Genomic DNA, 26066 nt, shown 5'->3' with positions numbered 1-26066 from the left:
TCGCAAAAGGGTGTCGACTTCAACACCGTCGTACACACACTTCAGATAGGGACACACCGCGTCCCTTGTTACTACACAACTGTTTTGTGGTGGGTGAGTACTGAATCTGCTCAATGTACTTAATAATGTTTTCGTCTAGATCATAGGCTCTCAACGTGGGCGATAACGCCCCCTTGTGGGCGTTTGAGACTTTCGGGGGGGGGGGGCAGTAGAAGACCCAGAGAAAATTAGGGGGCATTGAGATGGCGCAGATGGGGCGTGGGTAGATTAAAAAATATAGTCTAAAAACGCGACAGATGGTAAGTAAAATTAAGATGAGGGGCTCTAGAAAAAAACATATTCTCAAAGTAGTCGGTGAGCAAAATAAGGTTGAGAAACTATGGTCTAGATATACTGTGACACAGCTGTAAACACGTCTAAAAAATAGAAGTCAACTGTTATCCTCTATTTTCAGCAACGCACGTACAACTTACACAAAGTGACTGTCGAATCGCGAGTGTAAAAACGTAGCTGTCATGCACACTATAAATTATATCCTATTCTATATAAAGATAAATAAAACACACCCAAATTTTAATAAACACCTAGGGTACATATATTTTTAGTAGGAATACAACAAGGTGGAATCTATCAGGTCTCGTTAAGGAACATAATCTTATGGTAACCTATTTAATTCTATCTTCCCATCAGCATTTGTCGTTTTTATAGTCTTAGTCACTGTCGGAGTTTTACCTGCAAATAATAAAATCATTGTGAATACTCCAGTGAAATATTGCTTTTCTGCCATGCTGCAGATTAAGAGAAATGGAAACGAAAAGTAACAGGTAACTAATAAACAATTTTATATTTAAACTAACTGACTCTACAGATGTTGTTCTGTTTATAAAAAAACTCTTGCGGGAATTTCGTAAAATTTTTAGCTGACCTCGACTCGGCGTAAGGAATATTCCTACCAAATTTCAAGTCTCTACGCCTTATACTTCCAGATATATCAAGATGAATACATACGTGGAAATCTCTAATTTTTTAATCTGTAATTTACTTGTCATTGTGTCATGACAATTCTACACTATAATATTACAGCGTACACCTTTCTAAAAGTCCGGCAACGTTCCTGCATTTCCTCTGGTGTTGCAAGAGAGTGTAGGCGGCGGTAATCACTTAAAATGGGGGACACGTACACACTTTTGTCCTCTTACAAAAAAGCGGGTTAATAGTTCGATTTTATGTGACCAACTGTTTTTGCAAAATATTGGAAACGAATTCGAATGATATGACGGTCTTTTTATGGCGGCACTTAAATAAGTTTCAAATTCGGTAGCCAAGATAGCGGAAAGTCTAGAATTCAATTCATGTGTTGTACGAAAATAAGAGGACATCTACACTCGCACCTTGAGACAAGATGTTAAGTCCCAGAAGCCCAGTAATTTCACTAGCAACGGCGCACTTTAAGCTAAAACACAATAATGCTTGCACATTACTACGTCACTGGAGACAAAGGCACCGTTGTGGTACCTAGACGACCTCCTGTGGAAAAGATGAACGCGTAAAAAAACTGAATTTTGTCTCTGTTGAGAAGACACTGACACACTTGATCACGGATTATGTATAACTGAGAGTCTTTCTGGAATTCGATCCTAAGGCGAAGCGAAGGTACTTAGACTTAGCTCAGACTTAACAAACGAAAAACGTTCAGGGTGTAGTAGTAATTGACTTTTGCATTGGGCTGTCTTAGTTTAAGCTCAGCGTAAGAACGAAAGTTGTTTTTTAAGATGGCAAATAATGTTCTTCATTTACGGCCAGAACAGACAGGCCGGCTTAACATAAATGATATCATCCGCAAAGCTTTTGCTGGTCTTAAAGCTGCAATTATATACCGCAGAAGAAATGCTGTTGAAATGCTCATAAACAGCATGAAGATGCACAAGAAGCCTGGCGTACGATAGTGCCAGAAACCAAAAAACCAGTTCGGATTGCTAAGGCAGCCATAGTTTTAGCAGTTAGTATTAATAGTATCAGATCAAAGAGGATGTAAATACTACGTAATGAGAGACGGGACTGCCTAAGAAAAATTAAAATTTAGTTTAGTATGAAACTGCATTTGACATAAGTTTGGAATAGTAGTAATTACACTATCGCCATGCGCCACGAAGTATAATCCAAGTTTGAAAGCAACTTCAGTTGCTTTAAAAGTAGAGGATTCTCTCCTTTTTTAAAAGATTATAGCCGTCTTCTGTCAATCTGTCAATGACTGCACGTTTCATACAATCGAGTGAATCGCTTTTTTCTTATAGAGTTTCGCTAGGCTGGTATCAAATGTGCTATGAATTTTATTTCGTGTGTGTATCACGTTTACAGCCATTTTATTTTAAAATTTATCACCGTTGTCGAATTTCTTTCTTAATAATTACAAACACTTACCATTTCCATTTGATATAATTTTAGTTACTTCTTCGACCCGAGTTCCATTCGGATATATAGTTACGTGTGTGTCTGTCTCTACACTAACCATTGGTGGGATAAAGACAAAGTACACCGCATTTGTTGTGTCATTTTTGTAAAGTTTATCCCACGAGGCATCATCAGCTATGAACCAAAACGGGGAGTCCGTTTCGTTTGGTGACAGAAACGAAACGTTTGGTATGTCTGCAAAGTTTAAACCATTATTTTAGTGACATGAATAAAGTAAAGAAGTGATATTATGAACCCGTTTGGATATAAATTATAAAGGTACCTTAAAAGTTAAAATTTGTATTTTTGCCCTAATCAAAGATGACGCTACAACAACCGTTAAAATTACAATAATCAGTACAGCATATAATATAAAGACTTCAGGAATTAATACCTTTTTGAATGACAAAATAAATGTAAATCGTATTTCTGAGTTAACTGACACAAAAAATATCCATGAAATGATAACCTACTTTTTTCATAAAATCGTTTGAAAAAGTAATATTGCGTCTAAGATTTTCTAAAACACATATTTTTACTACTTTGTTTATTAAATAATATAAATATCTTACCAACAAGTATAATTATCTCTTCGCCTAGCTATAGTATAATTGGAATAGATAAATATTGACTATTCTTGTAGACTCGAAATTAGACACAAATTTAGAGCAGGATAAAAAATTAGCTGAACATTAAATATATTTTATTTATATCGTAACTTAGTTGAACCTCTCGAGTCTTGGTAGAGAGAATGATGAACGAGATTGGTTGACGAGTTCAAATAGAACTAAAGATATAAAACGTCGTACGCAAAGTATTTCAGTTTTTGAATCCTAACATTCTCGCGTTATTCAGTATAATTTTAATGACGTAATAACAAGTAATAAAGTCATTCTTCAAAAGGATTTCTTTCATTTTCTTTCAATAATTTCATCAAAATTTGTGGGGCCGTCTAAACAGAATCCTCAAAGTCTGGGGAATATTAATAATCTGTTTTTACTTACATATTTTGTCATCAATTTTGTCGTCAATATTCTGATTGCTGTCGCCCGTTACTTTTGGAACTTCGTAAGAACTTTCAATTGTCAAACCGTTATTTTTTATAGAATTATTCTTATTTGTTATATTTTCACTGTGTTGCGCTAGTTCATAAGGACTTTCTGTACCAGGAATAATGGTAGAAGATTGAAATTCGTTTACTGCATCTGTTGAATCATTTAGAATGTTTTCAGTAGGTGATGGATTACCATGTAATTCATTGAATTTGTTTGTATTTTGAGTGATACCCACAGCATTTGACGTAGTGTCTATATTCGCATTTTGGAAGTCAATCGACACACTTTCATCGGTACTTTCTTGGTTTTTCTTTATATTTGAAATATTTGGTAAAATTATACTTTTATCTAGAGAACTCTTTAATAACATGTGTGTTATTGGTAAAGATTTCGTTGTCAGTTCTTCTCCAAACATTGTGTTCGGAACTAATCTTTCTAGTGGCATATCTCCTAAAGGTTCCGGTTTTGGCAAATCGTTTATTGGAATTATTGTAGAATGTGGTCTTGGATAGGTTGCATAAGCCACTGGTTTTGCTTTTATTTCTACGTTTTCGCTAACACCCATGGGGATTTTATAGTTTCTCAGATCGTTTGCCCTCAATATGGTATGGTTTGGATATTTCTGAATGATCTGAGATATGTTATCAGTATATTCTATTTTTCCATCAGGATAAATGATAGTGTAAGGCTTTTTGGTGAGTTTTGATTCGTTAGAATTTATAATTTCTTGCATTTTCTCAATAAAATTCGATGAAGCTACAGTACCTGGAATGAAAATGAAGTATTTTTTCTAAGTTCTGTATTAATAATAATATTAAACTAATCTAATAATTTATGTATATTCCATTTTTTTTGGATTACTTTATCAACAGTTATACTATTAATTTTACGTTATATAAAATGGAAAATTAACTCAACTTAAGGTTACTAAGTTAAAGAAAGAAGTCCACTCAACTCCTCTTAAACTACTTATAATAATATTGAAGTGCCGTGAGTTTGCTCACCAATCTGAATCAAATTTAAAAAGTCCTCCATTATACGTAAAAATAAATTTCTTACCCAGATTTGCTTTAGATGGAACATAAGCTGGATTTAAATTGTTATTATATCCTGAATATGCACTTGATTGAACAGCAGAAGGTTGTGCATTAGAATTCAGAGCTTGCGAATCAGAATTCACATAGGGCCATCGATTTCCTTGGTAAGATGTTTGAATAAAAGGTGACGCAGACACAGTGTGCGCATCATTAGGACTTGCGACTAAACCTCGCATATTTAATAATATATTCTGCGGTAATTGCGATAGAATTTGCTGTTGGTTTTGTTGACCCTTTTGTAAATAAATTTTATTTCCATTGCTAGTTGGTGACGGTAGCGACTGTGATGAAATGTAGTTTCCTGGTATGTATTGTGGCACTGAATCTGCAACTTATATAAATATTATAAAGTAGTAGATTGACTGCACAACTTTATTAAAACTAATACATAATAATGTTGGGAAAGGTCTATACCACGAGCAGACCAGGACTATAGTACAAAAAATAAGAATTTATTTATTTATTGGTAATCAACAGCGTTACAGTAAACGTTAGTAAACAATAATATAAAACATAATTCTTAAGGCCATTATAGATTACTCATATTGGCAATATAAATTTTACAATAGTTTTACAACAAGCTGTATTACTGAACAACTGTCTCTTGTGTTTCTTATTTTCTGTGTGTATGTTTGTGTGTGGGTGAAAGCGTATGTGTGTGTTAAGTAAATAATAATATGTATATATTTTAAACAAATAAGTAAGGCACTGCATTAGACTGGAGTCATTTAATAATTTCACGCTTCAATTTATTCTTTTCTAACATGAAGTTATCTAGAATATCATAGTAATTATTGCAGAATTTATGTGAGTGAAATGAAGTCAAAGTCTTTTTTTTAAGTAAAACTTCTTATCTTTCTTCTTAATATTTTTGAAGATGTTTAATTTTGTTTACTTCACTAAGAGGCCGCTATGTCTCAATTCAAACGGAGAAATACCCCCGGTCGTGTCCTTGCCCTATAGGCCCCTCACACATCTATCGCATAAATCGATCATCGAATTATTTTCGCGCCAAAGCTCAGGTCAGACAAGTTCATATAAAACAAGCAATTATGTAACAATATCTGTTTTTAAATAAAATAAGGCGTTATTATAAAACTTTTCTACGATTTATTTTAAATCCATACTACTCGTATATTGATAGGATTTATAACTAATATGTTTTTTTTTATGAAAATACGGGACGAGATGAGCAGGACGTTAAGCCGATGGTAATTGATACGCCCTGCCCATTACAATGTAGTGCCGCTCAGGATTCTTGAAAACCCCAAAAATTCTGAGTGGCGCTACAATTGTGCTCGTCACCATAAGAATTTAGATGTTAAGTCTTATTTGCCCAGTAATTTCACTAGCTACGGCGCCCTTCGGACCGAAACACAGTAATGTTTACACAATACTGCTTCACGGCAGAAATACCTGCCGATGAAGTACCCATAATCTAACAGGCATCATGTGTAAAGGAGCCTCCCACTGGTAAATCTTGCATTGTAGTTTAAATGCCATTATGAGTTTATTGCTGATTGATTAACCGATTTTATTATAGACATAGATGGATTCTAGATTTTTAACGGCTATAATTATATCTATCAACACACAGAAACTAATCTAAGCGTTATGATTTATATATTCAATGTTAAAATATGGGTATGTATAATAAATGTATAGAAGAGGATTAACCGCGCCGTCGCCGCATTCGTCGTCATTACTTAATGTGCTAGCTATCAGACGCAGTACTAGCCTTATTCGCCCATATTAATTTACTGTAAGTAAAGTTATCTGAGCACTGACCTCTACTATATACCACTGGACTGGCTGTCAAAGTGCTTTTGAGCCTGTTTGGCGCTGTTGGTCATATAGCGAGAGTCTGCGGTACTAAAACTAGTGAAGACAACCTGAGCAAACATCGATAGATGGTGGGAAATTATTTACAAAAAATAATTGTGTACTTTATTATGTTGATGCTTGAAGTATAAATAACACGGAAAACGAACGAAATTAATTCAAAATGCAAAAATAGTTCGGAGTATTGTACGTTCATTTGCAGCCTTATACGTGAAAATTAGTTCTCTGGCCACTCGCGAGTGGCGCTTCATATAGGCACAAAAATTTGCTGTCAAACATATTATTGAACAGCCTGTCCAGTGGTATTTATACAGATCAGTGCATCAGTGAGATATAATCAAGAAAATGCAAAATGTTGACTATATCCCTAACAACACTGTCAATTCAAATTCAAATTTAAATATTTTTATTCAAAATAGGATGTGACATCACTTATTGAAAGTCAAAAACTACCACCCATTCCAAAATGAATGCCTCAGACCTGAGACAAATGGGAGTAACAAACTCAGCGGGCTTTTTACAAAGTAATATTAAATTATTATTATTATTAATTAAACTTATTATTTAATAGCCTGAGGGAGGTCGCTCCATTCCCAATCTGTGGTATCATTATGAATGTCATTTATGTTATAGTAACCTTTACCACACAAACGTTTTTTAACAATTCTTTTGAATAAAGTAATACATTTGTTTTGAATATTTTCTGGGATCTTGTTGTAAAAGCATATACATCGCCCCACAAAAGACTTACTAACTCGACTAAGTCGAGTAGTAGGCATTATAAGTTTATGTCTGTTCCTGGTGTTAGCATTATGGTTATGACATTTTCTAGAAAATTCACTTATGTGCCTATGAACATGCATTACATTATCAAGAATATATTGAGAAGCAACAGTCAAGATGTTAATTTCTTTGAATTTTGCTCTCAATGATTCTTTAGAACCTAGGTTATAAATAGCGCGAATAGCCCTCTTCTGCAGCACAAATATCGGCAGCGTTGCCCCATAGCAATATACCATAGAGTGATAATACAATGATAATTCTGAAATTATCCGAATGTCAAGCAGCCTTGCAAATAAACGCGGGAAACGTTATACGTCCGAATAAACCAATGTCTATTTGTAAACATTTTGCATATTCTTGGTTTATTCTCAGGTATAACTTTATGCCAATTGTATTTGTAAGGCCATTTGTCTTTGTCACTACAGAATTACATGACAGGGAGAAGTAATATTAAACTTGGAGTAACTTTACATTGCGTTTATTAATAAGACAGTTACGCTGTTTTCACAAAAAAAAAATAAACATAGTTTAGACACGTGTTTTGTTAGATAGTGACCAAACAATAATGACGTCTAAAATTGAATTTATATCTTTCTATTACAAAACAGTGTTTAGCTTGTGTTTAACTGAAACATCGTTAAGAACATCATAAACTGAAGTGTACAGGAACACTTATTTGTCCTAACCGTACTCTGAGTTGAAAATGTCAGAGTCGAATATTCGAATTTGACAAATAATCAAACGTCACATCATACTCATCGTCATCGTGACTTCCGCAAGTTTTGTATTATTTATTCAATTTAAAATGGTCATATTATATTACATTACATATCTTTTTAATATTTACATTTAAGTGTAAATGATGTAAATTGGTGGGGGAAGAGACCGGCATGGTCCATTGCGCCTAAACTATGTTTTGACTTTTGACACTTAACAGCGACATAGCACAGTTATTATTTAGTTTTTCAAGGTTTGCACATAATTCATTCACTCTAAGTCTAACATCGTAAAAAAATCAAAATATTAGTCTATGCTTACGATAAACGATAAGGAACATTCGAACATTTATTAGAGTAGGGTAGTTGCGAATATTCGGAGTATTATCGGATCGTTACGTTGCCGTCGTTGCCGATTTTGCGAGTAGACCTCCTGGTAGCGGACTATATTCGATGGTATGTTGTATTCTCCATCGCACAAAATTATTAGTCTTATTATCGTCTTTCCAATAAGGATTCATTCTATTAATTGTATAATTTTGAAACATGATTAATTGTAGTTTTATCAGAAATTTAAGATTAAATAAAAAACTGGTGAAGGGCGGTATCCGTATGGTCCCGAAAACAGCAAATCATTTTGTTTAATTCCCAATTTTACTTAAAATATTTTTGAACCCGGTGATTCAGAGACGGTGAGAGCACCGACGATTATTTAAGCAAGATTTGTTAAAAGCTTAATATGTTATCATTCTGTTATATTCAGACTACAAAATTGTAAATACTGATTGCAAGAATAATAATCAAAAAAGCTGTACCACATTGCCCTATTGTTTTGTTTATGTAAATTAAAATTAATGGTGAATACCCACTTTTTACATTTAAATGCATTTGTAATACAAAATTATGTGTGGTTATGGCAACACACTTCGTAAATTTTTCAGCTTTCTAATTTTTTATTAGTCGTAAGTCTTTCGTGATTGTGGGGCGATGAAGGTATATGATTTTATAATAGAAAAATGTATATAACTTTAACTACAATCCGTTCGGTACTAAATTCAAAAGAATTGTTATAATAAGATTATGTGGTAAAGGTTACTTCAACATTAATGACTTTCTGTATGATAACGCAGCAGGAATTTAGCGCCCTAGGCTATTTAGATAATAAATTTATTTTGACGAATTTTTTATAAAAATAAAACATGAAGCTTGTTGAGTTTCTCGCGCCTGTTATTCTCGGGTCTGGGGCAACAATTGTGTGGTAGTTTTTGAAGTTAATACGTGTTTTTAAATCCTATTTTGAATAAATAAGAATAATAAAGATATAAACGAGTCTTGGTAAAACGCTCCACGTTTCACTTCGGGTACGAACTCCAAAAAAAAAACGTAACTAAGATAAAAAAAAGTTTGTGTGTACCTACGTATGTATGCACGCATAAAGTTATACTTCTTTGGCCTAACAAAGCAAAAATCCTGAAAATTATTCCTCATGCTATTCAACGCTCTTAGAAAGAACACTTTTGTAAAAATCTTGCAAAGATGGCTTTGACAATTAATTATTAAGTAATGAATACGGCTGTTTGGGTTTGAACCCTTTGTCTATCCTAATAATGGACCAAAGAAACCAAAAAATATAACGAATGACGCAAACGTTTGTAAATTTTATAACCCAACGTCAGCCTGTTACTTTTGTGTTACAGTTATGCGCGCAAATCTTAAAATTTCACTCTCATAATTTTTTAACAGGCTTAAGAAGTATAGCTTCAAAAATCATTATAAGTTACATTCAAAGCGATCACTGAATTACACTCACATATTGCCGGAACATACAATAAGCACAGTAAACACCACATTATGTCCATTTAACGAGCGAAGGTGATACTAAACAATTCACGAAATGTCCATTATTATGAACTACTGTAGTAACAACGTAAAAGCTGAACAAACAGCTATTGTCTTCATTCTGTTTACCCTCGACGTAGATATAGCTGCGTCATTTATAACACTTTCGTTTGTTTACGTCGGTCCTCAATTATGAGCCTATCTTAGATCTTGAATAGCCATCGCAATTTGTTTGGCCTAAAACAAAAAATATATTCTTTAACGTTAACATCTTTTCAATCAACATTTAGGTAAAAACTTTCTTTTGTCTGATTAATTAACTACGAAGAGCTGTTTTAATTATCAGAGAGTTGGTAAAGAATAAATTGATTATTATTACATTTCCCTTTGATATTATCTCTTTTATCTTTTGTAATTTTGCAATTACATTTTTAGGGTATTCGAAGCGTTAAAAACTTTAAGTCTAATATGAAGACTAGAATGCTGTATCTATTTATCAGCTAGCTGTATCACTTATCCGCAGATATCTGCGGCCGTTTTCAATAACGTATCTCTAGTTACGGATACATTGCTGTCACCGTTTAATGACAAGATCTTATGTATCCATAGTTATGTCCAATATAGTTATAGTCCAAAGCTTTATGTCGATAGGTTATTGAAATGTAAGTAAGCGTAAAAGGATATATTTGTCTTACCTCTAGTAAGTTAAACTGAGGATAAATAGGTCATTGAAAACGGCTGTTAGACAGAGTGTGCATTACCAGTACTAGGATATGTTTCTCAACCATTCTGTAAGAGTTAGGTGTATGCCTCCTTTAGATTAAACCATTAAGCCTGGTTTTACCTCTATCCAGTTTGTTCTTTTTTCCTTTTCTTTATTTCATCCTTACTCGCATCTGAGTTCTTTTCGTCCCTAGGTTTCCAAGTCCGGTTTGTCAGACGAATCATGTCTCCGGGTTTTGTATCTGCTCACTACCACTTCAGACCTGCCGCTCGTTTGACGTCATCGATGAACTTACTTTACTAAGTCGGATTAACTTGCGATCTCTTAGCATAATCCTTACGAATTTGATTTAATTACTTTATCTGGACAACTTGTATCTTAATAATACTTTCCTTTGTCCACGATCCAATTACCTGTTCCATAAATGAGTAATAAACACTGGTTAAACATTACCGGTACAACCATTTGAAACTTACCCGCATGCACATTAGAAATAATGTTTTTATTAAAGCAATAGCGACATTGTATATAGGTACGTATGCACACCAACTTATACAGACAATATTATAACATTCATTTAAATTAATACCTTCTTTCGTATCAATATTTCATAGTTATGGATAGGCTATTTAGAATCTCGGACGCGAACAAGAGTCAATAACATTTTGATAAATTTAACAAAACGATGAAAATCGTTAATTTAGTTACAAAATTTTATCAATTTAAAGGGGCACTTAGCTGAAATACGACTCTCAATCCAGTTATTTGGACAGTTTTTCATTTTTTCAACACCCTGTCATTGCGTGGCGTTGTATTCAAAGCGCGGTCGAAACACATCTGAACGAAAACTCTACCTAATAGACGCGTATTCAGATAATTTTTGAGCGTGATTATGAGCCTAGTTGTTTATTAAAATGCATAAAGGTATTTATTTTCTCAAAATTGATTTGTTTAAAATTCTTGGAAACAAATGGTGCTCTGAGAGAGACTCTTTTGCACTCTTTTTATTGTATTATCATATTATTAATGTACGTCAATGACGCGATTACTTAGTTTCTAACAGTTCACGTTCACGAAGCTCAAATTATAAAGAAGAGTTTAATATAAACTATTATTATACACTCGTCATACATCCAGTTCACCAAGCTTCGGCGTCTAACACTAAAGAAAACTTAAAAACATTTGGATACACTCAGCATTTCACCGTTTTTTTTTTTTCTTTTTCTTTACACAGAACGCCGGCTACATTATGGGTACCACAACGGCGCCTACTTCTGCCGTGAAGCAGTAATATGTAAACATTATTGTGTTTCGGTCTGAAGGGCGCCGTAGCTAGAAATGATCTTATGTCTCAAGGGGACGAGCGCAATTGTGGTGCCGCTAAGAATTTTCGGGGTTTTCAAGAATCCTGAGCGGCACTGCGTTGTAATGGGCAGGGCGTAGCAATTACAACCAGCCTAACGCCATGATTGTCTCGTCCTTAATTTAAAAATTGGCACAATCTATAAGGAAACGCCATCTACCCAAACAATTCCATAAATGAAACAAATCTATTACCTATCTGACATGCTCTATATTATGTAGAAAATCCCTTAATTTCTATTCCTTTTATCAATAATTAGTTGGATCAGAGCTAGTGAAGTATTTAAATAAAATAGTTATTAATGCAATATTATTCGAACTGTAAACCGTTTTACAGGTAACAATATAATATAGATGTTATTTAGCGCACAAATGCTGTTCAAGGATAAAGTCTGTTTAAAGATTTCAAAGAATTAACATTCTTGTTAATATTTACCTTTTAATTACAAATTTCAGAAATGGTATGACTACCGTAACATGTGTCTTCATGATTAGGTACTAAAATATCATTGTTTGCGCTGGCGTTGTGTGTCGGGTCATTTTTTTAAGACAATAAGGGACGAGACGAGCATCAAGTTCAGCTGTTGGTAATTAATACGCCCTGCTCATTACATTGCAATGGATCCGCTCCGGATTACTCGGCACTATTTGCCCAGTAATTTCACTAGCTACGGCGCCCTTCAGAGAGAAAAACAATAATGTTTACACATTACTGCTTCACGGCAGAAATAGGCGCCGTTGTGGTACCCATAATCTAGCCGGTATCCTGTGCAAAGGAGCCACCCACTGGTAAAATACTCACACTCTACCCTTTACCAAAAAAGTAAAAAATCTGTAAGTAGAACATCTTCGCGATGAATAGACGGCGGCATAGACGGTGCGGTGGGTGCGAATTTGTTAAAAAGACAAAGCTGCAACTAAATTTCATTTGAATGAAATTCTTGCCACATCTTCTCACAACAGTTTCCAATGAGGTGGTAAATATAAAAAGTAAAGAAAACCTTGACATTCTTGACGTTAGGTTCTTCAAAGTTATTAAATCATAATAAATGAACAATAAAATTATTATTGTTCAATCTATCATTGATAATTTATTCGTATCGTTAGAAGTAGCCTCCTGCTATCGGGCAACGCAACAAAACAAGCCAGGATTATTACTTTAGTGTGCGTGACAAGCTACGTCTTATACTCGCGATATGTATGACAATTTGTTTTAGTCGCCGCTTTTTTTCTACGTTTTCACAGCTGTCTCAATTGATCTCTAGATTCTAGACGAGATCATTCCTTAATCTAAGAATTAGACTTTAAAAAAAGGAATTAAAAAGTCATGGAAGATTAAGTGTGTCTTTTAGGTTTGATATTAGCGGGGCTACCAGGGGCTACGAACAAAAATGATCGATCGAAGATTTTTGTGGTGAGTGTATCAACGCTATTGGGGAAGATGTTTTGCGTGTGGCTTTTAGTGACTGATAGAACTGTTATAGCGAATAAATTTAGTTCATTCGTTATTAATTCATTAAGTAAACGTAGGTGCGACTTTATGATAATTTTTACTATCATAATTCTATTTTACATTGTTTAAAATAACAATATTGTTATTTATAACATTATTTTTACTGTATATATTCACATTCATAGGATAAAATGTCCTAAGTCATATCTAAAATTACATAGTTACTAAATATAATATGCTATATAATAATAATTGTTTTACGGGTTGAGCTGGAGGAGGAAAAGAAAGGTACACAATAATAAAAACCTAAAATTGATTTCGTATTCAGCGCCGTCTAGTGAGTTAATTATAAACTATTACTGCATTTATCTAGTGAACTGCTTCCTACACTATGCTTATCAAGTAAGTTCCGATATATTTTAACAGGTGGCGCTGAAAAGTAAACTCAAGCTTGAAGGTTTTCTAAAACACGCTTCACGTTGTAGGTCGTCGTAGATCTTCATAAATTCTTAGCAATATCGCGCTAATTTTCATTGTCATTTAAATCACGGAATAGTGAAGTGCTTTGCAATGGGTCAACTGTTTATAACTTTATTAGTAGTATTTTTCCTGAAATCGTCGTTAGGTGAGAGAAAATTCAAATTAAATAATTTTCTAGAAATCCTTAACTTAGTAATAATTAAATAGCTAATAATTAAAACGCTGTTAGCTGTTCGATTATTCAAATTAATACCTGTTTTTTTGTTTTAAAATAGGTACTTTTATTGGTACAGCATAATAGTTGTAGCAAACAGAAACATATTTAAGCGAATAGACATATTATATATATACATTCTGAATACCTACCTGCAAATAACCTAATTCGAAAATAAATTATGTATACAATTTATTAATGTGTTAATTATGTTCAAAATTAGTTACATAAGTGATAACTATAAATAACTTTCTACTTATTAAAATGACTCTATGTGTTTATAAGAAATATATTTCTGATAAAACTTAAAAACAAAATATTTTTTTAGCTTTTATTAAAAACCCGGTCAATTCAGGCACGCATTAAAGGGTTGCGTAACAAAGTAGGAACAATTAATTATGTTCTTTTAAAATTACTCTTTTGTACAAGAAACTGAAAAGGAAATATTTTATTATTTGTTCTTACACCCGCAATAAAAATTTACAAACACCCTGCCAAAACTTCAGGTTTATTGCGGTTTATGAGCTACGCCCCGCTGACAGACAGACGGTCGGACTGCGAAGTCTTGCATTATTAGCAGGTTCCCGTTATTAATATTTCCCCAATAATTATTTTAGTTTATTAATATGTTATTATTAAGAGATAACCTAATTTTCGTTTCATAAAAATTAACTAACTATCGATTTCTACGTATTTAAATTTTTTTAAGGTTTAGGAGCAGTAGGCTCAAACTGTTATAAAATTGTGGAATCAGTCCGTTGTCGGTCTATTAAGACTCTAGAGTCTATGAACCCCGCTAAATGTCACCACAAGGTGTCACCTTGAAAATAACATCGAATAATTATTATGATTACGGTCCCTTGGAACGTCCATCCTTAAATAAAAGTCCTAGTTTTCGATATATTTGGATTGAGTTTTTGATTGGTGGTCATTGAGTTAACAATATAACAAGGGTTGCCACCCGTACATTATTGTACCTTTTAAACGTTATTTCGCGTACTCTATACTCTAGTCCAGCGTTTCCCATTTACCCCATCCATCCCCGGCCATCCAAAATAAAATATCGGGTCGCAACATTGCCGCCTTGTCTTAAAAAAAGACCATACGAATAACTTTCGTAATTTTCCGTTAATTTGGTTTCATTAAGTAGTAAAAAATGATGTGATTTGTGACTATAGCGATACAAATTTATTATACCTAATTGAACCAGCTTGGGCTTAAAAGTAAAAAGTGGGTTAAGAAGGGGCAATGTGATAATGACCGGGTCTTGGTATAACAATGTTCGGGAGACACTGCTCTAGACACAAAAATAATGTTATATTATGTTGTACGTACGCATTATTTGTTATGTGTGAAATGCATTTTATAATATACACAAATAGTTGGTGTATGAACTATTTTTGGCGTTATTAAATTAAAAGATCCACAACAGCTTTGAATAAGATTATTATATTTTTACTAGCTGGCCCAGCAAACGTTGTATTGCCATATAAAGTAATAAAAATATTAAATAATTAATATTTTTAGGGTATAAAAATAGATGACGACCGATTCTCAGACCTACCAAATATATCGTACATAAAATTTATGGTACTACAATAATCATTATATTCGATTGCCATATTGCAACTCTATTGCGTATCTGTGGATGGATTAGAATAATATTAAAATCGCGATACAAAAGTAAGTGTTGATCGTAGATGGGTGAAAATTTGAAATTGTATGTATTTTTTAATGCTGACTCATAATCAAACAAATCTAAAAAAAATGCAAAAGAATTAAAAAAAAATCATGTGGACCACCCTTAACATTTAGGGGGATGAATAATAGATGTTGTCCGATTCTCAGACCGACCCAATATGCACTCAAAATTTCATGAGAATCGGTCAAGCCGTTTCGGTGGAGTTCGGTCCCGCACACCGTGACACGAGAATTTTATATATTAGATTTATATTATATAAACAAAAATGACTACTTAACTAATTTCTTTAACTAAAATATTAAATGAAATATTTATCAAAACCAATAAGATAAGAAGAAAAGGAAGCGAACCTATTGTCACTGTAACCGATTTTGATTGTCAAGTCCTAAACCGTCAGCCACACGTGACATGAACTCCTTAATATTTTGAATGGTAGACTAGCTAACGCACACATTGAAAAATATAATTTGGTCACGTATTTTCGGGCTGTCAGTTTGTGTATAGTCTATACACAGAATAGGTATACTACCTATTCTGCCAATAACAATGTAGCCCCGATCAATAACTTATTGATTAAAACAAAAATATTATGAGCCGGCGTTATGTGCAAGTAGGGTTGCCAACTTTTTTTACAAGAAATAAAGTATATTCAGGTCTGTGGAGAATATTTAACAGTATTTTAGAAAAATGAATAGTATTTTATTTATTTATTGTTTTAATAACATATTTTTTTGATATTCTCGCACAACTTACTAATTTATTTAATCTTGCTTAAAAACTTCATACGCCTCACCACAATTATAACTAAAATTAAAATAAATGAGGTAATTCACAGTCCACGTAAAAAAAGGTTAGGTATATGTCCTGAGAATGAGAACGAGAACGCATACACTCGCATGTCTGTCACTTGTCAGTGTCAGACTGTCGTCTTGAATATTTGACATTGACAGATTCGTTCAGAAACTCGGTGTGATTTGTTTGCAGCTGCGTTCACGCTGTGCAGCAGTGAGCGCCCTCTGACTAAATAAAACAAAGTGTGAGCGAGTTAGTTTATCACACAATGTGTTTGCATGCTGAAAACAGTATTTTGTATGCTTTATTTTTGTTCAACAGTAAAATGTATAATTTAGTGAAAAACATTATAATACTGTTGAAAACAATATAGTTGGCAACCCTATGTGCAAGGATGGTAAAACTGTGTATTACTTATTCTTTGTTATTACATTATGTTGATCCTACAGCGATATAGTTTGGTTGTAATTAACCAAATAATTAAACATAGAATATATGACAGTGGGAGGCTCCTTTGCACAGGAAGCCGGCTAAATTATGGGTACGACAACGGCGCCTATGTCTGTCGTGAAGCAGTTATGTGTAAACATTACTGTGTATCGGTCTAAAGGGCGCCGCAGCTAAGTGAAATTACTGGGCAAATGAGGATTAACATCATATGTCTCAAGGTGACGAGCGAAATTGTAGTGCCGCTCAGAATTTTTGGGTATTTCAAAAATCCTGAGCGGCATGCATTGTCATGGGTAGGGCGTATCAATTACCATCAGCTGAACGTCCTGCTCGTCTCGTCTCTTATTTTCATAAAAATTAAAATATATATTATATATTTATAATCAAAACATACAATACATTACACACACAATTTAAAATACAAAAAAATACAATTTAAAAACAAAATAAATAAACGATGCGGGAATCGACCCCGAGACATTGCACGTTCCGTGTGTATTTTAAATTTTCTTTTTAAATTTAATCTTTATAAAATAACAAATTGTTAAGTTTTGAAATACCGACATCTTTTTTACTTTATTGACAACTTTACGTCTCTCAAACGGTTGGATCAATGGAAGAGCGCTCACATGGAACGCGAAAGATCGCGGGTTTGAGTCCCGCATCGTTCATAAATTTTGTTTTTTCATTTAATGTGAGTAATTAATTTCAGAAGTGAGGGTTATCACTTGAAAAAATAACAAATTTCTCATATAATATATCTCCAATAAGATTCAAATAACCCACTATCTGCATCCGTCTGCGGTCTGCGCCGTAAATAAATAATTTATCCAAAACTCTGGAAGAATCGAAAACGTACCACTTGGGTCGCATTCCAGAAGGTGTCTTAATCCCAGATCAAGTGTCTTGTTGTCATCAGTCTTGAGTGTTTGTTCTACATAATAGGCAACAATACACTTGAACGTGGATTAGGTACGTACATATTATTGCTTTGATCAAATATGTAAGTACGTACTTGATTGAAGATCAAAGTTTTTCTGGTTAGAACTAGAGGATTTATTACAGTGAGGGCAAATGAAGAGTAGAGATCAATAAAATAGTGTTTTTGGTCATAGAACTTGTCACATCGACATTATATTTTGACGTGACTAATTTTAGTCACGGTAAATCAACGTGTCTACTTTAACGCGCGGTTTATGACTATTGGTACCAACCAGTAGGTATGTTTAATTGATCTACGCAACGGGCTTGTTAAAATTATTATCAACAGCACAACTTTAGAAATTCTATGCTTGGTAATAATCTTGGTATTTTTAATTTTTTCAGTTAGCAACTTACCTGTATTTTGAGTTTAGGAAATTTTGCCTAAATAATGAAAAAGCAAATTTTATATTTTCGAGACTGCACAGTAAAATGGTCAATGTACTTGTGAGAATCGTCATATTAATACATTATTAGGGTAGGAAATATTAATGTAGTTGTAGTATTTAGGAATGATAATCTTTTGCTATCGGAACTTTGAAGATTTGTTATGGAACTTTCCCTCAGCATCCAAACGGTCGCAGCAGAATGGCTAAGGTTACTTTCTTGAGTTGGTTTAGTAATTCGGTAAGGTAATGAAGCTAAAATCAGCATATTATTGACACGCCAAATGCTGGAACGAGAGTATCGCATTGACACGCCAAACACTGGAATGAGAGTATCTCGTAGACACGCCAAACACTGGAACGAGAGTATCGCGTTGACACGCAAACACTGCAACAAGAGTATCTCATTGACACGCCAAACACTGGAACGAGAGTATCTCGTTGACACGCAAACACTGGAACGAGAGTATCGCGTTGACACGCAAACACTGGAACGAGAGTATCGCGTTGACACGCAAACACTGCAACAAGAGTATCTCGTAGACATGCAAACACTGGAACAAGAGTATCTCGTAGACACGCAAACACTGGAACAAGAGTATCTCGTAGACACGCAAACACTGGAACAAGAGTATCTCGTAGACACGCAAACACTGGAAGAAGAGTATCTCGTAGACACGCAAACACTGGAACAAGAGTATCTCGTAGACACGCAAACACTGGAACAAGAGTATCTCGTAGACACGCAAACACCGCAACAAGAGTATCTCGTAGACACGCAAACACTGGAACAAGAGTATCTCGTAGACACGCAAACACTGGAACAAGAGTATCTCGTAGACACGCAAACACTGGAACAAGAGTATCTCGTAGACACGAAAACACTGGAACAAGAGTATCTCGTAGACACGCAAACACTGGAACAAGAGTATCTCGTAGACACGCAAACACTGGAACAAGAGTATCTCGTAGACACGAAAACACTGGAACAAGAGTATCTCGTAGACACGCAAACACTGCAACAAGAGTATCTCGTAGACACGCAAACACTGGAACGAGAATATCTCGTAGACACGCCAAATACTAGAACGAGAGTATCTCGTTGACACGCCAAACGCCACGCTGGAATCGGCGGTGGTGTTACCACATATCGCATAGGTCCGTATTCAGATTCGCCTATTTATGATATTTTATGCACAGATATGTAGTCAGTGACAAAACACACTTATCACATATTACCTACCTACGTAATACTACGTGAGACACCTGAAATTCGTCCCGATAGCTAGTTTAAAAAAAATAAAGGTTATATTAACTATAAGTAGGTACCTTCTTATCTTGCAACGCTCACGTACCTAAACAAGCATAGAGAATAGTAATCACGTAACTTCACATAGGTACCTCGTACACCTGTTTACTTTCCCCCAGACACTTTCATTGCTTCCACAAAGAATGCAGATATTAAATTACCAGTTTTGTTCGTAGATCCAACTAAGCTTGGAACTGATACGGAATTGGGAAAAACGTAATTACATATTTCGAATGTTAAATAAGATTCTCCTTATTGACTGTTAAGTGGGAATTTACAAATAGATTCTTCTTAGTTTCCTCATTCGGAACTGTTATTGAAAAACATAATGTAATCGTCATTATATTACATCATTACCATTACGAACACTAATTGAAGTAACAGTTCATTGAGATATTATAAGATACTTAATCGAATATTCAACTGTAATAAATAGTGGTTGATATTTGCCATTTTATTGTATAATATTTGTTTTTGTTTCTTTCTAAAAATAAATCCGAAAATTCACTCTAGTTGTAACTATTTTTCTCTAAATTTATAAAACTGGCAGTTCTAAAAAATATAATAGTGTGTGATAAAATACGCCGGATTATTGTTGCACTTCTTATTTTTTTAAATACCTGTTGTAGTTAAAAAAACATAAATTGACCTCAGATTATGTACTTTAACTAAATGTTCGGTTAATATAACTCCAAATAACATAGTTAACGAGTTAGTTGGCGATTAATTAGTTGCTCCGCACTTAGACCAAGGTCACTGCCAAGTGTTTACACCTTAACAACAATAACAGATTATTTCTTGAAGATAATTATTATTATAGACAAGAATTGGAATATTTTTATTCGAAAAGATGTAGGGCTCAGGATTTTTAAATCTGTAGGTACATCCTTTAACAATATACCTAAACTGATTATTTTTATAGGTTCCCAACCATGCGGTGTCAACGAATACTTGGAGAGCTGTGCCAAGGATTGTCTGTACGATAATTGTCCGAAAAATGCACAAGATGACTCTGTGTCATGTGCCAGTCCTAAGGAGTGTGTTTCTGCGTGTAAATGTATATTTAATCACCGTAGAGCTGATAACGGAACGTGCATACAAACTACGTCATGCCGTAAGTATCTAGGTCTTAGCTTTATGTTTTTTTTTTGGTATTGTTCTTAATTATTGATGAATATTGTATAAATGGATACGGCAATGATAGCCTTTTTCCTCTGGGTGAGGTTAGAAGAGGGTTAGGTTATTCTATTTTTAAGTGTACATATGAAATTGGTTGCGAATTAACAGTAGTATCAAGTCGTTGTAATAATTTTTTTATTGAACAATTAACAATTCAATAAAATTACTATACTATAGATTTTATTATGTAATAGGAGGACAAACGAGCGAACGGGTCCCCTGGTGTTAAGTGATCACCGCCGTCCACATTCTCTTGCAACACTTTGTAGTACGAGGTATAAAGCTCCTTGAAAACCTCACTGTGGAAGACCGCCACACATCCAGATGGTGGGGATGATATTCTAACTTGTGGCGAGTCGTACGAAAGTGGAATTCGGCGGCAGGAATCAGGTTAAACAGCTCTTCGGAACACTCCGCGTGATAAATGCGGAAAAAGACACACAATGAACCGACGACTCTACGCAACGCCAAGTGATCCAGCCGTTTACAGAGCACTGGGTCCCCGACGATTCGAGCTGCTCTGCGTTACACGCGGTCAAATGGATCGAGCTGATACTGGGGTGCGCCAGACCAGAGATGACAGCAAAATAGAACTATTTATTATAATGTAAAATATAATTGTAGATCTAACGTCAGTTTGTTCAAAATCACAAATGTCTGAGGATCCAAATGTAAGTAACAAACATCCACGAAAAAATGTTAAGAAACTTAAAATACACTAGCGTATAGACGAACAAAACATGCAAGAGAGAATAACATCTCCAACGGAGATACAACAAGATAAAAAAGGTAATTGAATCTGTTACTGTAACCGATTTTTATTGACAAGTCGTAAACAGTTAGCCTCGCATGGTCACTTATTATCGGATTTTTTTTTACGAAAATAATTGACGAGACGAGCAGGACTGATACGCCCTGCCCATTAAAATGCAATGCCGCTCAGAATTATTGAAAAACCCAAAAATTTCTTAGCGGCATTACAATTGCGCTCGTCACCTTGAGACTAAGATGTTAAGTCTCATTTGCCCAGTAATTTCACTAGCTACGGCGCCCTTCCAACCGAAACACAATGATGTTTACATATTACAAAATGAAAATACTATTATACCGCATAATTTAGTTAAATAACATGATAATTCAATATCATTAAATTATTTTTATACAAATAGAGGTAAAATTATTTTATTTGAATTTTTTTTTAATTAATCCCGTCCATTTGTTGTGGCTCAGTAGACATAGGAGATACAAGAGGCTTGGTAGCTAAATTATGATACAAATGGTCCATCAAGTAACTAGATGACCAGATAACATGGTGTCGAATTTGCGTGACGGTGTTCTCGCGTATCGTTAAAATTCATTCTGATAATTTTTCCCTAACGCGCCATAGGAACTATCACTTCAAAAAGACCTATTTTTTAATACTTATTGCAGCACATTTTAGTTTAAGCTATCCTTTTTCCAGCACCTTTCGACTGTCCCGCCAATGAGGTCTTCGATCCATGTCCCTCGTATTGTCCCGGAGAAGACTGCAAGTCCGCAACTCCTCATGGGTTATGTCCGTTTCCAATGCTGCTAGTGGTCTACTGCACTCCTAGCTGTAGATGCCCTCGAGGCCACTGGAGAAAGAATGGAGTTTGCGTGCCTTATGAAGAGTGCGGGTAAAACAGATATTCTTTTACAATAGCTTAACAACATACAGTTCGTTGATACCTCGGTGGTATAGCAGGGGGCCACAACTTGTCTTAGTAATTATTATTAATATTTAGTTACAATAAATATAAAATAAAACTATGGTAGTAAACACAAGCTTCTTATTTGAAACAAAAATATTAACTACAGTTTAACAATGTAAGTATCACACTTTTCAAATTAATTAATTATATTAATAATAGCGTTTTTATGCCTTTTTTATACATTAGTAACATTTTTAACTTAAAAAAGATAAAACAATGAAGATAGACATTTTTAGTTTCATGTAAAAAAATTCAACTAAAATGTATTATAAACATGTTATTTAATTTTTAATAACTGGTATTGCCTCCTCGAGCTCTGATTACAGCTTCGAGTCGGTTTGGCATACTTAACACTAGGTTTCGGAGCCGATGTTGGGGAATATTCTCCCATTCTACTACCCTGGGGGGGTACCCTCAGGGCACTAAAGCAGGCCCTGGCCTGTATTAGTAGGTGGTGGTCTGCGATTTCTGACTAGCCTCCCAAGCTCATCCCAGGCGTGTTAAATCAGGTTGAGATCAGGACTTCTTGATGGCCAAGCCATCACGCTGATACCGACCTCCTGAATATACTCTTGTACGATATGAGCCGTGTGTGGCCGTGCATTATCATGCATCAGCATCGATCCATCACCCATATTTGGTAAATACGGCCCTGCATACTCATTGAGAATCTCTTAAGCATATCTTTGCCCAGTGAGGGTGCTATTTTCTTTGGCTACTAGCTCTGTGCGACCTTCTGAAGATATGCCAGCCCATACATGTACACTGCCTCCACCGTATTGAACTCTTTCTGAGATGCAGGCTTGAAGGTATCGCTCACCAGGTCACCTGTAAACACGTCGCCTTCCATCAGAAGTGTAAAGGGAGAATCGAGACTCATCTGCAAACAAAATTCTTGACCATTCTTCTTCATCCCACTGCATGTGTTCACGGGCGTAATTCTCGCTACTCGATGCTGTCTCTCGAGTTTTGGGCCACTCGCTGGTCTTCGGGGTTTCAAACTTGCTTCAGCAAGTCTTCTTCTCACTGTACTGTCACTACTGTAGTCCCTCCGGGTCTGAAGTAGCTGTTGCTGGACTTCAACTGCATTTTGGTGGCGATTTCTTAACACAGTGGAAATAATATAACGATCTTCTCGGGCACTGGTACACCTGGTTCTGCCATTACAGGGTCTCCTCAGATGGTGTCCAGTCTCTTCGTACCATCGCTTTACCTTCTGGACCGTTCGTACCGTCACACCCACCATTCTTGCAGTGCGACGCATACTGATGCCTAGTTCCAGAAAAGCCATGATCCTAGCACATTCTTCAACTAAAAGAAGCATGATAAATAAATGGTATGTGCTTTTTAGCATAAATTTTCAAAACAAGACCTATCGGTCTTGAAAAAAATTTAAAACAGAAAGAAAAATGTGAATGGTAAAATTGTAATTCGGAAACGTCCACTTTGAAAAAGGAATGGTTTTGTTTTTGAAGTTTTTTTTTCAGCCAATTCTTAAAAGAAGGTTACCGACTATAAAGTTTTGATGTACAAAATTAAATTATCTTTGGAGTCCTTTTTATTTCGAAAGTATATCTTGTGAACTTAAAACGTTATCCCAATTTTAAAAGTGTGATACTTACTTTTGAAGGCCAGTGTATATATAATTCTAGCTGACCCAGCAAACGTTGTATTGCCGATATTCAAATCGCGATACAAACTGTTGATCGTAGATGGTTGAAAACTTGAAGTTTTAATGCTGACTCATAATCAAATCAAATTTTAAAAAAATGTCAAAAAAATAAAAAATAAAATCGTGTGGACCAACCTTAACATTTAGGGGGATGAAGAATAGATGTTGTCCGATTCTCAGACCTACCCAATATGCACTCAAAATTTCATGAGAATCGGTCAAGCCGTTTCGGAGGAGTTCAAAGTTTAACACCATGACACGAGAATTTTATAATATATTAGAGATAGGTATACATTATACTAAAAAAAGTTATTTGAAACATCGAATTTGAAAATCTTTGTATCCTTATAATTTTAAAGTATTTTATGTGAGTTACTCATATTAATTATTATATTCTGTCGCTAAAGATTATGTGTTATTAATTATACAATAAACTTTAGGACATGACGAACAATGCAGGCGAAACCCTGTGTTTGCTAAGGCTATTTTTACTATCTGTAGGTACTTACCTATTTTTGTTATTGCAACGTTAAACGTAATTTCTAGTTTCTCTTTATTGAAAAACATCTTTAGCGCACTATAATAATTTATACTGTAACACAAAATACGAATAATGTAACGTACCAAATAATCTCATCACTTGAACTAACCCTTAAAAATAATTTACAGGATATAGAAGAATGAAGAAATATTTCCAACGCTGTTTTCAAAATTCAGCTTCGTATTTTTGTGTCTGCAAATCTTAGAAAGTAGTTTTGGGATTCATTCTGTTATTTTTGTATAATAATTAAATATAAGCCTGGGTCAATACACACTTTTATAAAAAAGATATACGTAAGTAACTCTTAGTAATAAGAGTATTTGTAGCAATTTATACTGTAACAGAAAATACGTATAATGTAACGTACCAAATAATCTTATCACTTTCGATCGCATCAAAGTTTCGCTATGGCGTTGATTTCCATGTCGTAGCGTGTCAACAGATGGCGCTACAGGACATTTTTTTTAACCAAGCTTCGTTGCGTGGTGTTTCCAGATTGATGCAACAGAGGTCGGAACTTTAAAAAATCTCGTACCTAAACCCACTTAACAAGGCCAGCAACGCTCCTGAGATTCCTCTGATGTTGTAATAGATTATGAGGGCCACAGAGTACCTTGGTATATATATACATGAGAGTGATAATCACTTAACTACCAATAAAAAATCACCATAAAAATTATTTGGTAATCTAGGCCATAGCGAAGAGTTGCCTGGTTTAGCTAGCAATTAGGATTATTGTTCTTACAGATAGGTAATAAAAGTTTAAAATATATTTATTCCTAATAAAGATAAGCAGAGACCCATAAAACATATTTTTACTTGAATTCAAATAATTTCTATTCAAACAGGCTTAAACTTACTTTTAAATCATAATATATCATTTTTCAATTAATTACACATACTTACCTACAATAATACCTAGCTAGGTATGTTTGGAAAATCAAGATTTCGAGAAAACCACGGACACTGTTTTAAATCTAAAAGTATTTTGATACCTATAATGATTGTAGTAAGTATTACTTATGTTTGTAAGGTTCTCCATCCAATAAATAAATCGTAAGTATTGAAAGTAAAAAACAAGATCACATCTAACCACGGTTACGACTTGCACCAAAGCTTACGTGTACTAGTTATTATAGGTAGGTATATCTTTATACTTAGCCACTTTTGCGTATTTCCTTTATTAATATCTACCTAGTAGGTATAAGGTTGTATTGAATGTATGTCTCAGTTTATCCTTTCCCGAAAATTCTCAACGCCTGTAAAGACAATATTATGTTCACCTCTTAAACTACTTTTGATAGT

The 26066-nt window shown here is 34.5% G+C and overlaps 2 protein-coding genes across 5 annotated transcripts; one reads left to right on the top strand and one right to left on the bottom strand.

Annotated features, from left to right (window-relative positions):
• Positions 1-571: 571 nt before the first annotated feature.
• LOC126975503 (uncharacterized) lies at positions 572-9836 on the bottom strand. Of its 4 annotated transcripts, none has more exons than XM_050823466.1 (5): positions 9755-9836; positions 4566-4934; positions 3456-4271; positions 2422-2646; positions 572-732 (listed from the first exon to the last, which is right to left on the bottom strand). In XM_050823466.1, exons 1-5 carry the CDS (start codon positions 9801-9803, stop codon positions 656-658), a joined length of 1536 nt encoding a protein of 511 aa, XP_050679423.1. In that variant the 5' UTR covers positions 9804-9836; the 3' UTR covers positions 572-655. The 4 variants fall into 4 exon arrangements, with proteins under 4 accessions (XP_050679423.1, XP_050679491.1, XP_050679578.1 ...); XM_050823534.1 differs by having other exon boundaries at positions 4566-4928; positions 9755-9828; XM_050823621.1 differs by having other exon boundaries at positions 4566-4922; positions 9755-9777.
• A 3989-nt stretch (positions 9837-13825) lies between these two features.
• LOC126979333 (zonadhesin-like) lies at positions 13826-25035 on the top strand. The gene is made up of 4 exons (XM_050828579.1): positions 13826-13947; positions 20559-20750; positions 22278-22473; positions 24890-25035. Exons 1-4 carry the CDS (start codon positions 13893-13895, stop codon positions 24894-24896), a joined length of 450 nt encoding a protein of 149 aa, XP_050684536.1. The 5' UTR covers positions 13826-13892; the 3' UTR covers positions 24897-25035.
• The last annotated feature ends 1031 nt before the right edge of the window (positions 25036-26066 follow it).

Source organism: Leptidea sinapis, chromosome 1, assembly GCF_905404315.1.
Source record: "Leptidea sinapis chromosome 1, ilLepSina1.1, whole genome shotgun sequence".
NCBI lineage: Eukaryota > Metazoa > Arthropoda > Insecta > Lepidoptera > Pieridae > Leptidea > Leptidea sinapis.
This window is presented reverse-complemented; position numbering and strand designations above follow the sequence as displayed.